At 37.9% G+C, this 18,332-nt stretch overlaps 1 protein-coding gene across 1 annotated transcript in view; it reads right to left on the reverse strand.

Moving 5' to 3' along the window:
• The window catches only part of fat1b (FAT atypical cadherin 1b), a 50,182-nt gene extending 37,290 nt beyond the window's left edge, over nt 1-12,892 (reverse strand). The window contains 2 exon segments of the mRNA XM_073854618.1: nt 653-3,928; nt 12,802-12,892. Coding sequence (XP_073710719.1) covers nt 653-3,928; nt 12,802-12,892 — 3,367 coding nt within the window.
• Nucleotides 12,893-18,332: the final 5,440 nt, after the last annotated feature.

Genomic DNA, 18,332 nt, shown 5'->3' on the forward strand with positions numbered 1-18,332 from the left:
AGGGGGGGCCGTACGCGGAAAAAGTTTGAGAACCACTGCCTTATGGTATCTGCTGCACGATTATGGCAAAAATCATAATTGTTTAGGCTACTGTATTTAAACTGAATTGAAAATTATATATTTGAAAAATACAATTGCAAGGCTGCAGAGAACAGTGCACTATTGCAGACTTTTATAGGCTACTAAGGATTTAATTATTTTATTTTAATATAATCAGTCATAAACTAAAGTGGGCCGGTCTAAGGCATAAAACTGCAGGCCTGAAAATGAGTCCTACTCTGGCCCTGGACCGTAGCCCTCTGGGGAGCTCTGAGATGGTGACGGGGGGGCCCGATTTAATGACATTTTATAAAATAAATTAATTTATATAATTAATTTAATGTGTTTTGTTTAATTCAAATATTAAGTTTTGGACTGTTTTATGTCATAAATGTTCTTGCCACGTAGGGATGCACCGTATACAAGAGGGGCCACAAGCCGAAAACGTTTGAGAACTACTGATTTAGAAAACAGTAAATCACAAACCAAGCTGGTGGCGTTTAGTGGCTTTTGCATCTGAGCTCCTCAATTCTGTTTGGGCCACTGCATATTAAACAATTAAACTATAACTTGTGCTTTCACACATTCAGTGTTTATTTTATAACAAACTTACCACTCTCTTCCTCAATTGTGAATACTCCAAGGCCAGAACCGTCTCGTATGGAGTAACGCACATCTCCATTTCTACCACTGTCCTTATCATGAGCGGTAACTTTCATCACATAGGATCCAACTGGGGCATCTTCGCTTACAGCACCCCGATCCACAAAGAATGGAAAGAAAGGACGATACAAGTTCTCATTAACATCCACAACCTCCACTTGAATAAAGCAGGATGAAGATAAAGAATTTGGTTTGCCTCTGTCTTTGACCTTTGCTGTCAGGTTATATAACTGCCTAGTCTCAAAATCAAGAGCCTGAGAGAGGTACAGAGCTCCAGTCAGTTTATCCACTTGAAAGCTTTCATTTTCACCATCAGTTAGGCTGTATCTCACTTGTCCAGATGAGCCAAGGTCAGGATCATAAGCTTCTAGCCAGATCACTAAAGTGTCCACTGGAATATCTTCTCTTAGTCTAACATGGTATTGTTGGGGTATACATCTAGGGGCATTGTCATTCACATCCTCCAAATGAACTTGCAACAACACTGTTGATAGCATTTTAGATTCATTAATTGCTTGATCAAGCGCAGCCACCTTTAAAACAAATGATGGGTTGGTTTCTCTGTCTAATGGACTTGTAACTGTAACAATCCCTGTTTCTTTATTTATGACGAATTTGTCTGTTTTGGTCATAAAGGAGTATGCGACCATTCCATTGACCCCCAAATCTTCATCCTTTGCATCCAGCTGAATGATGTCTGTTCCCACAACTGTATCTTCTCTTATAGTTACTGAATACTCAAGTTGTAAAAACTGTGGGCTGTTGTCATTGGCATCCAAAACGTTAATGTTCAACATGTGAGATGAGGACTTCTGCGGTAAGCCGAGGTCATAAACCGTGATGTTAAGTGTGTAGTGGTCGGTTATTTCTCTATCAAGTGGTTCGTAAACTTTAAGCCACCCGGTGTTAGATTCAATTGTGAAGCAGCTATCAAAATTTCCCCCTGAGATCACAAAAAGCAATTTCCCATTGAAGCCTGAGTCTGAATCTTCAGCTCTGAGAAGCAAGATACCAGTCCCTACAGGAAGGTCCTCTTTAACTTTTATTAGACTTGGAGTGGACTTTATAAACCGTGGAGCGTTGCAGTTAACAGAATGGATGTCCGCAAACTCATCATCTGATTCTCTCTGACTGTGAAGTTTAAAGTTAAAAAGCAGCAAACCTGCTAAAGATCTCAGAGCGCCAGTCTCTACACATTGAGAGCGAATGTGTGTGAAAGCACTAACAACGGTTACATTTAGGAACAGAGGGGTACTTGATCTTTCTCCATCACTGGCACTTATTTGAAGGCTGTGAAAAGAGCGTTTTGCTGCATCGCCATGCTTCAATGACTTCTTAAGTGTCAGCACACCGGCGCTGGAATCTAATTCAAAAAGGTTCATGTTATTACCAGCATCAATTCTGTACTGAACTACACCAAGATCGTCAGCGTCAATGGCAGACACGGCTATAATTTGGTCTCCGACCTGAAGAGATCTCGGCACCGTAATATTACAATCAATATTCTCAAACTGTGGTTTATTATCATTCAGGTTAGTAAGAGTGATTGAGACAACAACCTCTGCCTCACGGCGAAAAGGAGATCCCCAATCTGAAGCTCGAACCCTTAGAGAGAATTTACTTGGCATTGTCTCGTAATCTAAATTCTCAGTGGTGCTTATGACACCGGTGAAATGATCTACCATAAACGGTTGTTTGTTTACATTGGCAATACTGTAGGATACATAACCATTTTCTCCATCATCTTCATCGCTAGCACTAACTGTTAAGATGCTTGTTCCTATAGGCACATGTTCATCGATGCTCGCTTCATAATAAGACTGGTAAAACTTGGGAGCATTGTTGTTCGTGTCACTTACATTGACGACCACTTTGGTCGATGCGCGCCTGTCACTCGTGACGACCTCAAATTCATACTGACTGACACGTTCTGCTTTCAAAGGCTCTGTGGTGGTAATAAGGCCTGTGTTTGGATTAATAACAAATGGATTTTCGTGTTGTTGCATTTTATGCTGCATCAGATATTTAATTTTTGGATTTTTTGGCACAACTCTGACCGAAACAATAGTGGAGTTAGGGGGAGAAAACTCGTTTATTGTTACTCTATAGATGCTCTTCTCAAACGTAGTATTTTCCCAGTTTTCATTGGGAGATCTCAACCGAACAACTACCGCTGAGGAAAACTTAGTCGGATTCCCTTTATCCTTAGCCTGCAAGGTCAGGTTGTATCCAAATCTATAACCCTCCCATTCCACTTCTTTGATGGCCCTAATCTCATATTGTTTGCTTCCAGGTCTTCTCCTGAAGGTCTTGAACTGCTGCAGAGGATCTCCAGAAACGAATCTCAAAGATGCAATCTCACCATTTTGACCATAAACACAGTCATCCACAGTCACATAAGCATAAGTTTGATTATAGAATCTGTTCAGTGGGGTTAAGGGGACAGCTGTGATAACAGGTGCATGTTCATTGGCGTGCAGTACGTAAATCTTTAGCTTCGCTGTACTGCTGCTGCTGCCATAGAGCTTCAGACCTCTGTCCACAGCCAACACATCCATCTCGTAAAGGGCCGCCTCAGAGTAATCCAACTTGCCTGTCAGAATTATCACCCCGCTGATAGGATGAATGGAGAACATGTCAGTGTGGTCTTTGAGACTGAAATAATACTCTCCATTCGTGCCGATGTCAGCATCCGTGGCGAAGACTTTCCCAATACTTGTCCTAATGGGTGAGCTTTCATGTACAAAGAAACTATACGTAGTTGGTGAGAAAAGGGGTCTGAGATCATTTGTGTCCAGGACTCGCACTTCCACTTGTGCTCGTGCTTCTGCACCAGTTTGTCTTTCAATGGCATTTATTGTTAGTAGATAGTGGTCTTTGACTTCTCTGTTAAGTGAGGCAAAATTTCCTCCTTTGGTTCTTATACGCAGGAAACAGAAATCGCCCAAAACGTAGTTCTCTGCTTTAAATAAATTCTCATGATTCTCTATTTCATACCGAATATCCCAAGACTGATTTGTCATAAAAATACCCATCTTGGCGGGGGATTCAACAAAGGTTTTTGCTGGTGAATTTTCATATATCATGGCATTGTAAAAGAAATGGGTAAACTGAAATGGCAATGCATCTTCAACATTCTGGGCACCTATGCAATTCCACATCAACAGCACTAGAAGACGGTTAATCCAGGATTTATCCATAGTAAAACAGGTATTTACAGACCCAACTGTAAAAGAACAGAGCAACAGGTTGGAGGGAATGATTCTTCCAAAATATTAATAATAGTACCATTCATAATTAATATTTACAATAATGCTAGAAATCTTTAGATAAGAAATTAAGATAATTACTTTTTTTAATATGTAATTGATTTTATCTCGTGTACATTTATGAATTCTTTTTTATGAATTAAGAAAAATGCACACGTTTGCTCTTAAAGTATACGCACAAGTTAGTCTTCATGCGCTCTTTGTTTAACCAAGCTAATTAAAATGATGGTCATTTCTTATAACAGGTAATAACATAGCGCACGTTAAGTGGGTTTGTGAGCAGTCAGTGTTTAACAGATTAAATCAAATGTATGACTAAAGTATGCTTTTCACTTACATCAAACAAAGAAACAGTTAAGCAAACACGAAAATAGCTCTACCCGTGCTATTTGAGAAAATAAGTAGCTTTAAGCAGTAACTTACCATCGGAGGAGAAGAATGGGTGTCTACTAAAGCGAATTTAACAAGCAATTCGGACACATTTAAAGTATTTTCCATAAATAAATCCGTGTGAAAACTCCCCATCAGCCGGAGATAGTACACGCGCTTTCGGTGCGCGAGTGCTGTTGCGCGCGCTCTGTCTCCTCGATGCTGCTGATACGCGCTACCCCCGGCGCTTCACCTAAGCTTCATGATGTCATCTGTCTCAGAAGTTAGTTATAAGGGTTTTAGTACGACATCTGTAGTTAGAAAAACGTATTATATATTAACGATTGCAGTAATATTTATTAGTTTGCAGTCGAGTTTACAAGATTTTAGAAAATGTATAACTAGTGATAGAAAAAGAGAGTCGTGTTTACTAAACAGTTCTTGAGCGGCATTCAAAAATGGTGGTTCTCAAAGGAAATAAGAGAAGCCTGTTTGTATATTCTGTTTGTATAGCTTGCACTTCATCTGCTTCACCCGTTTTGCCTCAAAGATGCCATGGAAATCAACCCTTGTTAAATAGCAAGAAATAGCATGGTACACTATATGAACATGTTTTAGGACAGAAACCTACCCAGGCCATGTATAATGCATTTAAGAAACTTGTAAATATGTTAATTTTCAGTTAGGGTACACTCATTAAATCAGTCCCAGATTTTCTCCTTAATGAAAGACAATAGAAAAAAGCCTGTGTGTGGCACAGATTTGCATTTAACTGTACTGGCATATGTACTGATACATAAAAGCTGTAAGCATTGCAATGGTTTTGCATGAGTGATTATATACAGTATTGGATAATGTTCTGTGCCAAACATGTTTCCATTTTGATATAGTGTAGCATGTTATTTTCATTCATCTTCACAGAAAGTGTAACTTGTGTCATTTTGTGCTTTCGATGATGTGCTTGACCAACAGAGCACTGCTAAGTTAAACACATTTTAAATACAGATAAACGCTTCAAGCAAAAGCACATCTTGTTAGTATTTTTATTTCACTTGCATGACATTCTTTCTAACAATACAAAACATAATTAACACATGTCAACATTAAATAAACATCTGCATGGTTGAAATGTGCTAAGTTAAAGATTTCTATTATAAAAACAGAAGGCTATGGATAGCATAACTACACAATACTGTTGAATTTTAAACTACCAACATTGGAAAAGCAATTGACAACCTCTTAGTTTAAAAGGTTGTTAATTGTGGTGTTAGCAGTATTGAATACATTTTTAAGAGGATAAAAGCACTTGTTTATCTTTTGTAGCCTAGCCAGATGTCGTTTCCTTTATCTTTATGCAAAAATTCTACAATTGTAAACAGGTGCAATATCATAATTTGTAGATACAATGTTCACAGTAAAAAAATAAAAAAGTAAAATCTCAGCCTTTAAAGGACACTAACCTATATATCTTTTAAATATTACAGTGAGAATACAAAGTATGCAGTGCTGTTTAACCATTAAATGTGAATCTTGGACAGTGTCACATGAATGATGCAAGGAAACCGGATCCAAGTGCAAACAGAAAAAAAACAATGTACCAGGGAACATTCATTTACATAACACAGCACAACAAACATATCCATGCACAAATAACACTGAAGAATGCACACGAGAAACACAAGAGTATATACAAGGAGACTAATCAGGCCTAACAAGACACAGGTGCAGGCAATAACGGCTGGGATAACAAGAACAAAACTACAAACAGGACTGGAATGAAACTACAATACAACATGGCAGACAAACATGTTACACGAAACACATGTCCACTCGTTCACTCCATCACTATTCCCTATATAAGAGAATGACATTTGAGTCTATCGTGAAGAAGTAAATGAAAATGAGTGAGCCATTTTTGACATACAGTACAGTAAATACCAAGCATCAGAGAGCTGTCGCATGGATTTATGGATTGTATTGTAAAACTGTTAAGTTTATTTTCTTACTGTAACATTTGTCATATGTTCATAATAAAGAGAACAATACAACTTCTTGTCATATGTATTTACTATTATGTTTATTTATTATATTTAATAAAGACATGTATTATATTTTAAATAAAAGGTATCACATCTATTTTTTATTTGGTTATTTTTAAAAAGTAAAAAAATAACTGACAACAAGAACTAACAAAAAACGTAAATTTGTGGTGTTTACTCTCAGTATCCTTCAGCTGATTCCAGTTATGCGTTTGTCTTCTGTTGTATCGGAAATAGTGAGTGATGAGTGTATGTTGAATGTACCCTCAAAGTCAGAGTGCATTGTGGGTAAAAAGTAGTGAATGAATGTAGGGAATGAAGTTTTTCACGAAGGTTTCAGACACCACTACAAAGGCCCTTTCCCAAATGGCGCAATTCATGTGGACTTTCGGTCTCGTGGCCTTAAATTGCGAGTGCCCGCTTAAGGGGGTCGCACACCGGCCGCGCAGCTCAGCGTCGCGCCACGCCATGTCGAGTCATGTCTAGGACAACTCAGAGGTTTTGTAAACCGGAAGTGCACATTAAATAGCGCAAGCTTCATCAGATAGCGTCTACTTCAAAATGCAAAATATACGTTAGCAGCCAATGTTAATGATTTGGGACAAATATGATGTTATTTAATGTTAAACTATGTGAGTGGCGCTGTGTGGCGCGATACGGATTTGAGCAACTTCCTGATTCACAGCTGGTCCCTAAAGTCTGCACTACATCAGAGTGTCATCAAAGTGTGGACTCTGAGGGGGTCCACAAGTCCGGAGTGTTCCATTTAGGACAGGGCCAAAATAACGAACGCCAAATATAGTGCACTATATATGAGATAGGGAGCGGTTTCTGACACAGCCTATGCCTGCATCCCAATTCGCCTATTCGTCCTATGCCCTAAAAGTATGTACTGTTTTTGTTATGGAAAAGTATGGACATTTGAGTACTTTAAAGGATAATTCCGGTATTTAACACTTTGAGTCTCATTTCTGGTTTGTTTTGGATGAACTACAGTGATGGACACAGAAATTTTGACAATAGGTCGTGTCTTGACTTTTCAACTCATTTAGAAGCGTCTCTTGACTGCTTCAGAATGAAAGTCAATGACCATGCACAAAATGTCATTAAAACAACACTTAACGTTCATTTTCAAAACTGTGCTACTCACCGAGTGGTTCATGGTGTTCGTTGATGATTAAAAACAAATATATCGGCGCAACGTATGATTTCAATTTGTGTTATTTGCTATAGTGGATCTATTTTTTCAGATACCTCACAACCGCGTATATACTTCCGCTCTATATTTGAGTCTGAAGCATGAATGAACGTAGTCCAACAAACTGTAATAAAACGGTAGCATACTTTCAAAATCAAGTTTATTTATAACACTTACACCATCCAATATGTTTTTTTCATCGACAGAACAATAAAGAAGATATTTTGCAGAAACCCCAGTGCTCCGTCATGCAAGTCAACCGATCAGCACACTTTAAGAGCTAAAGCATATATATCCAATACAACAGTAATCCCCCATAACTCCGTGTGACATATTGACGTCTTGTGAAGTAAATCAATCAGTTTTTGCAAGAAACTGAATGTTATTTACAACATTATTAGCGTGAATGTCAAAGCAGGAAGCGCATTTTCCGTTTGAGGCGATCTCTTCCACTGGTGTGCGTTTGGTGGCTGTTGGCTATGGATGTTGGTCTCTCTGCGCCACCTATAGAGCGGGAGCGTGAAGCGCACTTCCTGCTTGGCAAAAGCTCTGCATTAACGCTGTAAAATATTTATATATATATTCGAATCCCAAAACTGAAATACAGAACGAATATTCGAATATTCTGGTCCAGCCCTACAAATATGGGAAAAATTTATTCTGAGAGAAACCGAGCGAAAAAACAACAACCACATGTAAACAGTCCCTTTTCCTTTTCCGGCGGCGGAGTGATATATCAGCGAGCAATGAGTCTTCCAGAGAAGTCAATGGAATTTTACAAAATGCCAAATAAAACACGACAGAAACTGTATTTCGCTACACAACTTGTTTTTAATCATCAACGAACACCACGAACCACTCGGTGAGTAGCACAGTTTTGAAAATGAACGTAAAGTGTTGTTTTAATGACATGTTTGTGCATGGCCATTGACTTCCATTCTGAAGCAGTCAAGAGACGCTTCTAAACGAGTCAAAAACTCAAGACACGACCCATTGTCAAAATTTCTGTGTCCATCACTGTAGTTCATCCAAAACAAACCAGAAATGAGACTCAAAGTGTTAAATACCGGAATTATCCTTTAACATAGAAGACACTGCATAGAGTAACAACATAAACAAGCAGCTTTCGTCGTCAACACGTACCTTCCGGTAAACTCCGCTAAGAATAAATAACAACAAAGTACTTTAAATGTAGATTATTTACATAACAAGCAAAATAAACAACATGTAGATTACCTATAGGAAACAAAAACATTTGTTATTTTCAATGAGGCATTTGTTCAAGAGTTCAGTTTAGCAACTAGTCAGACCATTAAAAAAAAATGACACCGGAAGTAAAGTTCGGACCAGACGCGTATCGAGTCATCGCACGTGTGTCCAATGAACCATCTATACACAGAATTCACAAGATCCATAAAAGTAGGCTGTCTTTAAGCATGTTTTCTACGCATCTGTTTACCCTGGAGTATGAGAGTTTAACAGTTTTTCATACATAAGCACTGCAACGATTTATGTTTTTAAGGTTTGGTAAGAGTATCATTACAGTGTCATTTTGATATCTCTAGTGTCTTCAAACACATATGATCACGTGCATCTCCAAAAATGTCAAATTCCCATATAGAACATTCACCATTGCAGTTATGGAAGGATGCGCACTTCATCATGGACTGAAGCCATTCAAAAGGTAAAGAAAGCCTGTGAGATACGTTCAAGAGATTGCACTTATCTTTAACAGAGGAAAATGATCCTGCCACAATGAATATGCCCCTGTGAATAAATAACAGACACTTTGGCATCAACCAGAAACTGTTTATGTATTTTTATTGGTTTAAATCTCATGGACATTGATTTAGACAACATGATTCATCCTCAGATTAGTCACACTAAGGGATTAATTAGTGGGACTGTTATATCGTGAGTTAAAGCACCTTTCTGTTTTGTGCCCGGCCACTTATGTGTTTAAGGACAGATTCAAAAAAGAGCCAGCTGCATGTGTGGAGGGGTTAAAGTATGTGTTGACAGTTTTAATTTTGCACTTTAATACACTTTAAAGGCAGCATGGAACATAGCTATTGGGCTTTCTGGTATTTCATTTATTGAGCTCTTGGGGGTTTGATTTGACTCCGTGTCTGGTATGTGTGGCACACCTGCAGAGCAAAGATTAGAAAAGATTTATCTGGGGGTCTAAAAAGAACCAGTTTGCCATTGATTTGTGGTCAATCTATCATTTAATCTTGCTTACTGCAGCTGTTATTGCTCCTTCTCCTTAGGTAAGGAAGGTTTCTCTACCCTCTGGAACAGGAAGTGTTGTATGGCCATAGGCACCCTTTCTAAAAAGAATGATTGTAAAGCATGAGGTGTTTACCTGGCATGAGATTTCAGGGTATTTATATGCAGCAACAGGCATTAATGTGGTCCTTTTTGCCGAACCTAAAACTGGATCTTTTGGATATTATGAGTAGTTTATTCAGTCTTTATCCACAGTATGCAGTAATGCTATTGTACTTCCCTTATCCATTAAGTTAATACAATGAAAACAATAAAGCAATTTGCTATGGTGCTGCAATCAGTAATTGGGAGTACTTTAACTGAGGGACTCACTATTCAAATGTAGCAACTGTTCACGATGCGATCATGGGTTCAAATCCAAGGGAACACACATGAAATTTATAATTTGAATGTACTGTAAGTTGCTTTGGATAAAACTTTTACATACACACATTTATGTATTTATGAAAAAAAGTGTTTGGCAAATGCATAAATGTAAGTGTCAAGCATTATCATTTTAATGAAGAATATGAATAAGGCATTGTTTTGATGTGACATTTCTGCATTGGTTTATCTGAATGTGATTTCAAGACTACTGTATACAGTACCTAACAAAGTGTTGTCACGTAGCATGATTTACGAGTCTTCAGTTATTATCAAGTGCCATATTCAGGAGCATACATTTATTACAAACAATTGCCCATTCATGCTAAATAACTGAAGACGTGTTTGTGTTGAGGTAATTTATCAAAAAATGATTTAACTTAAAGTCAGCTGTAACTGTAGATTAATAAGCTCCTAAATATATAATAAAACAGTGACATGGAGAAGGGTGGCATTATAAATAAATAAGCACATAAATGACAAAAAATTGAATGCCTATCAAGTTTTAAACTAAACTGCAATGAGATTTTTTTCTAAAGTTCCTCAAAAAAACCTCTAAAGTGTTTGACGAATAGCATGGGCAAAGTGGCTTAGTGGGTAGCGCTGTTACCTCACAGCAAGAAGGTTTCCAGTTTAAGCCTTGGATAAGTCGGGAGGCTTAGCTGGGTTTTAGTAGTTTGCATTTTCTCCCTGAATCAATATGGGTTTATTCAGGGTCAAGGCTTTGAACCGGTTCAGGGAACGAAAACGAAAACCAGAAACCTTTATGTTTTGCAAGGAACAGAAACGAAACCAGAAACTTTAAAAAAATATATGTTCCGGAACAGATTCATTTATTTAAAATAATGGTAACCGGTTAATACCGTTATTTTGTTTTTTCGTTCTTCGACAAGATTTCTGTGCAATACTCTGTGAAGTTCACTTCTGGTCGTCGTTGACTCATCAGAGAAATGAAAAGCTTGCCACCAGCAAGTAGTCTACTCAAGCCCAAGTATCTAATGCTCAATCATAAGAGGGAAATATCTACCAAATATCTCAAGGTGTTTGTTTTTTACTAATTAGTGGTGTCACGGATCGCAGTTGATCCCTGATCCGTACAGATAACGACCCACGGTTAGGTTCGCATGCGATTCACGGATTAATACGCAAATGTAAATAGGGTAAAAGTTGATCATTTGCACGTGTTTCAAAGGTTTGCAAATGTAAACTTAAGTGATTTAAAACAATTGAACCGCTAAAAGACGCTAAAGTGAGCAATTTTCTGTACGCACAGACGCACATGTATGTAAACTAATAAATTAAGTTTTATGTCCTAATGATCAGCCTACTTATTTGTAAGTCCCACAGCTGACATGGAACGTTATTAACCGGTTCAGGAACATTATTTTTATGTTCTAACCGGTTCAGGAACGTCAACTTTAGGGTTGAACCGAAAACCAGAAACATTAAAATACTGTTTCTGATCGGAACGAACCAATTGGGAAAAATTCTGGTTCAAAGCCCTGCTCAGGGTAGGCCTACTTAAGTTTCCTCCCCAAAGAACATTTCCCACACTGTAAAAAGAAATCCATAAAAAAAGCCGGAAAAAATATGGTAGTCGTAATAAATTGCAGAATTTTTTTGTGATACAAAAATACATTTTTCTTTCTGTAATTTTACATACAACAATGCAACTCTGTCCTAACTACCATAATATGATGCATGTTTGGAGATGCTAGTCACACCTGTTTTCCAAAAAACATAATAGGTACTAGAGCATGTACACGTATATGCTTCCTCCTTGTTGGAAACGTAAGTTATAACCATCAACCTAAACCACTGGGCCTGAAAATGTACTCCATCAAATATGTCAGGACACATTTGTCCTTGAACAGGTCTATTAGTCATGCACAATTTAACAAGCAACGATGAGGATGTTAAGTAACCACATCACAAGCCTTTCCCCTCGACTGGCAGCCCTTCACTCACAGCTGTCACGCCAGCTGAGAGACGTTTTAAACCGCATGGTGCACCTTACTAATCCCGCTCATGGTTGTTCTGAATAGCAGATTAATCAATGCACTTGTGCATCATTTCAGATAAGAAATCTAAAATCTCTTTGTTTAGATTTACATTTATGCATTTGTCAGACGCCCAAAGGGATTTGCAGTGCATAACAATTATGCATGTATCAGTTTGTGTGTTGCATGGGATCAGACCCACAACCTTAAGCGCTGCCAACACAATGCTCTACCATTAAGCTACAACTATATTGTTGTAGTAGTTGTAGTTGTAGTAGTTTATAATATAAAACTTTTGAACGACTTGATCCATTTATCCTACAGTATTCAAAACCTTACAATTAAGTACATTCCTGATGAGGAATACTTGTACAGTTCAGTTGAGTTAGAGTCACTGAAACAGTCTCCTGCTCCAGCTGCTATGCCAAATGGAGACTCAATCACATGGTCATTGGGGCTTAACCTGCAGTTTGCCTTATTTCCACAGCCTTGGCCTCAATGCCATCTATACAAACTGACTCCTGCCGAAAGCTATTCATCACCCTGTCACCTATTACAGGCTGACCCGCTACCCAACTGAACCACTCTTAATGGATCATCATACTCGCTTGACTTCTTTCCTTTTAGCATGGAACACAACTCTGCTCTGGCACGATCAGACATGTTATGCTGCATAAAGATGGATTTGTGAGCTCTGCTCAATTGTATACACTCAGCAAGTGTAACAGGAAACATGTGTGTGATTTGAGTGGAACATGAGTGAAATTGAACGAAACAGGTAATTTTTTACTCTGTAAGGGTGAAAAAATGCAAGGTTAGTGATAAACTAAAGCAATAAGCCCCAAGAAGCAGTGGGTTACCAGTGCATTTTATAACAGCTAAGGGGCGTTGTAAAACACGACGCGAAGCGGAGTGCCTAAAACCATCCTTAGCTGTTATAAAATGCACTGTAACCCCACTGCTTCGCGGGGTTTATTGCGTTTATAAAACGGTTACTTCATATGCATAGCAGGGTTTCATAAAATAAAACACAAATAAGTTGTAATTATATTAGTACAAATATTACTCTTCCGCCAAACAAAGTAGTTCCTCAGAATCAAGTGTGGCTGCAACAGAGTGCAATTCTCAACACAGACGCAGCAAAGACACAATGAAAAAATGATTAAAGTTGTGGTGTTTATTTTTATAAATCAACATTCATCTAAAATATACATTAACATTTATATCGTGCAACTGTTGAAGTGATGATCAAATATGCTTGGAAGCATGCTTAACTCTTTCCCCGTCAGCGTTTTTTTGCCACCCAGTTTTAGTTTAATGCCTTACAGAAAAATTATCTTCTTTAAATAAACATAAAATATCAAATGAAAGAACAGTCCATCCACTTTCCAACAACAACAACAAAAAACCGTTTCATCCCACCTTCATTTGTTCTATTATCAGTTATCACCTCTCAAATTTTCAGCTAAAAGCGGAGATAATTGTAAGAGATCAGATTCAGAGACATCAAAATGTACACGTCATGCTAAATCCCATAGCTAAATCCACCACAACGCGGTTGTGTTGAGTGAATGCGTCAGTGTTTAAGTTGGGTAAGATTGCCATCTAGTGGATAATAGCGGAAATATCAATTTAAGACCAAAACAACCCAGAGAACGTTTTCTCTTTATTGACGAAATGCCTCAACAATTTTTATTGACATGTATCTGGATATCGCCATAATTGTGCAAATGTAGAAAAATTAAAAAAAAATTTAAAGACTGTGGTGTTAATTTTCATAAATCAGTACGCAGCAACAGTGGCGCAGTGATTCTTGTGATGCGGTCTGAACCGTGGGTTTACCCATAGATATGTATATAAAGGCTAGATGGCTCAAGGCGGAGTCCCTAACGGCATGACCTGGCGGCCATCTTACGACAGGGCGCTCGCTCACTCGTAGCATTGAGTTTAATGGTGCAGGTACTTTTAAATGACCATAACTTGCTCAATTTTCTACCGATTTTCAAACGGTTTGGGTTTTTACAAACGTTATTAACGTGGCTATTATTCTGGATGCTTTAACATGTTTCATGAATTTATTTTTTATTTTTAGTATAGGTATACAGTGTCATAGGTACATCTTTGACGTTTATAACAAACCAAACCGTTTGAAAATCGGCAAAAAACTAAGCAAGCCACGGCCATTCAAAAGCACCTGCACCACCAAAACTCAATGCCACGAGTGAGCGAGCGCCCTGTCGTAAGATGGCCGCCAAAATGCGGACGTTGCACTCAATTGGCCAGCAGCGCGGACGAGCCATCTAGCCTTTATATACATATCTATGGGTTTACCGGGGTATTTTATCACGGCTTAGAACGCGTTTCAACCCAATCAGAATGAAGAACCAGAACGAGCCGTTTCATAAAATGGGATTTATGTCACCTGTAAACAAAAAACAGTTCATTTAGGGTCTAAAACGAGTTTAAGGAAAGTAAATGGACTGCAGCAAAAAAGATGAAAGTTTTAAGGCAGGGGTGGGGAACCCTGGTCCTGGAGGGCCACTGTCCTGCAGAGTTTAGTTCCAACCCTAATTAAACACACCTGAAAAATCGAAATAATGTCTTCAGGATTACTTGGAAATGAAATTCAGGTGTGTTTGATAAGGGCTGGAACTAAACTCTGCAGGACAGTGGCCCTCCAGGACCCAGGGTTCCCCACTCCTGTTTTAAGGCATGGCATTTAACGAAATATGCCAACAAACTGGTATTTTTGAATGGCTTGAGGCTGGGATTAAGTGGATTTAAAGCGAAAGTATTTGATGAACACTTGCGGAGAACATTCGGTTAATGTCCAATTACTTAAAAGTATGTCCATTGCTACAGGATACAGTAAGTATGCATTGACTTTAGCATTCTTTGTTAGTATTTATATACAAGATTGGGCTCTGGCCTTAACTTTCAAAGCTGGCGTTTCCTCTGTCTTTCCAAATTTCTCCCAGAGGAAAAGTTCTTTTATCCGTTCTCTCTGTTGGGACTAGTCTGTGCTACATACTGTGTGAAGAATTTTCATGTATTTTTTATCAGAAGAGACTGATGAAATACTTCCACATGATGGGATGGCACGGTGAAAATTTTTAGTCGTCTTTCTGTTGTTGTTTTTGTAAACTTATCACATACTGATCTTAATCATATGTCTATAATTAAGGCTTATTAAAGCTGTTGCACTATATGGCTAAATTTATTCTGGTTCCATATATGAGCTCAGCAGGCTAAGTTAATTTTGTGGATAAAGGCAGTACATCTTATCTCATATTTTAATAACACAGCATTGAAATAAATAATAACCCACAATTGATTTGTACTTAACTAATGACCATGGGAACATGGGACAGACTATCTGTCAGTTTTGCATATTCTCAATCAATGCTCATCTGCATCTCTTTCATCTGAAATAAAGGGATAGAAAAAGAAATGATGCAGGCACACCATCTGTCTTTGTGTGAAAATGCTACACTTCTGTGCTAATACATAGTAAATAAATGTACTCAAGCCTCCTGTATTCATGATCCACCACATACACAAAAACACTATTTTCGTATTTTTTATATTGACTCCCCAGTGATTTGTACTGCTATCAAAAGGAGAAGTTGTGCACCTTTTTTTTAAGTCAAATAAACAACAAACTATACTTTATTCAGATAGAAAGAACAGCCCAAACTGTTTAAAAGAAAACACATTTTCTCATGGATATCTGGGGACCTCATAATTGACAAGAATGCAAAGCAATAAATGACTATGGCTGACAAATGCAAATACATTTTATAATGATGCAATAAGATGAAGATTCATTCACGTTTACTCATTCACTATTCCCTGTATAGCGAATGCTAAATAGTCAATAGACAACAGTATAATAGTGCATAGTGTTTAATGATTCATATCTCTGAACAAAACATTTGTCTTCATAACACAGTTGAATAATCAGTGCACATTTTGTTTCTTCATTCTGGTCTCAAATAGCTAAATTAAACTGTGGTCTTTAGTTCTGGAGTAGTGTTAAAAAGAACACTTTAAAACCACATTTCAAAGAAGCTACTTATAATTTATAATATAAAAGTAATTACAGTAACTAAGCTACAAGCTAATCTAGTACTTTTTAAATGGAATACATAAAGACAGAATAAAGAAGAGTTGTTACACCCTACTCACTTACCTGAGATGACTTTACCATGGTATTTGTGTCTGAATTAATCAAGATTCATTGTTATATTGGCACACTAACATAATCTGCAGTCACATACTGTAACGTAGAATAATATTCAAAAACAATTACATGCATGGATGATTTATAATGTGTTCAAAATTCTAAATAATTACATTACCCCTCCTTTTTACACTTCATTGTGCAGCATTAAATGATAACAAAGGCACACATTAAAACCAATGTCTTTCTTCTGTTCGTTTAACTATTATCATTATTATTAGCCTAATACTATAGTGCCACTGTTTCCTATTCATAACAGTGCGGCTGTTAATGGCCCTACCAGATGTTCTGCTATTTCAATGTAATCTGAAACTAACTAATCATTTTTATATTATGTCCTTTCTCGAATAGAGTTCTGCTAATTTGAGGCTCATTCATCTTTACGATACAAACCTCGTGCACATCCATTAAAAGTCTCTTGGACAAAGGCTTTAATTTTTCCCTCACTTCATAATTACCAACATATGGGTTCTTCTTAAAATCTCCAGCGGAAGTTATTGCTACTTAGAAAACAATTTTCTTAAATACTCTTGCCAACGTAAGTGCTTGTCTGTGGAGCCTTCAGACATTGACAAATTAAAGGCTACATATCAGAATAACTGAAGGAGTTTCTTGAGGTGAGGTTGCTTCTCTTCCCTGATAGACACTTTCATTAAGTCTTTGTCCATCCATCTTTTGTCACTGGAGAGCATTGAGAAAGAGACACCTACTTTCTATTTCTGTGCCAGACAGAGTATACATCAATATGGCCATTTACTATCCAGCTGGCTGACTACAGGTAACATCCTGTATGTTGTCTGTATCATAGAAATGCATTAAATGTCATAGGGGCGGTTTCTCAGAAAGTGTTCATTCTAACTTTACTTTAGCAACTTTACTTAAGCATTACTTTCCATGAAATGGAAATTAGTTACTGGCAATTAGTTACTTTTTGGGGAGTAACTTAATATTGTAATGCATTACTTTTAAGCAACACTAAAGAGTATTTGCTCTTTGCTCCCCCTACAGGTTAGAAGCATAATTGTCAATTACCACTGTCGTAAATACTGCAGCATAGCCGGCTCTGATTGGATTGTAGGTCTGCCGTAAAGCAAGTTTTTGTAGTTTTCACTCGAACTACAGTACCCCCCCCCCCCCGGTTGGAAACTTCTTTAGTGCGGTTTTGGCCGATAGAGGGCTGCAAAGCGAATGTGAAAGTGCCGTTCACCCTGTTTCGATTGGATGAACGACTGAAACTTTTTTGGAAACGTTATTTTAAGGTTAAAAAAACTTTTTGGCAGAGGTGGAAAATAACGAATTACATTTACTCACGTTACTGTAATTGAGTAGTTTTTTTGTGTATTTTTACTTTTTTGAGTAGTTTTTAAAATCTGTACTTTTACTTTTACTTAAGTATGTTTTCTTTAAAGTATTGTACTTCGCTACATTTTAAATCATATCCGTTACTGAGTAAAAAAATATTTTAAAAAGCAAGGTGATAAAGACGCGCAACGGATGTAAATGGGCGGGGCCCGGGGAACGCGCAAAAAGAACCATGGAGACGGACGAGACAGGCGCGCGCCAATGCAGACCCGCCTCAGTTCAAATCTTATGAAAGAAACCCCTGGTCATATTTAAGCGACCACTTTCCACTGACGCGAAGCGAGTGTTTCATTTCTATGAAAGGTAGGATTCATGCTCTTAAGTACGAAATTGCACGACGCATTTTTAATACCATGCGCATTATCTTCCGAGGTCTAGCAGCTTCGCGTCAGGTCAAACACAACTTCAAAACGTCATCGAGAATGCGCAGGTCATTAGACATTGCAGAGAGAGAGAGAGAGAGAGAGAGAGCGCACGCGAGAGAGAGAGAGAGAGAGA

The sequence above is a fragment of the Misgurnus anguillicaudatus genome, chromosome 16 (genome assembly GCF_027580225.2).
Source record: "Misgurnus anguillicaudatus chromosome 16, ASM2758022v2, whole genome shotgun sequence".
Lineage (NCBI taxonomy): Eukaryota > Metazoa > Chordata > Actinopteri > Cypriniformes > Cobitidae > Misgurnus > Misgurnus anguillicaudatus.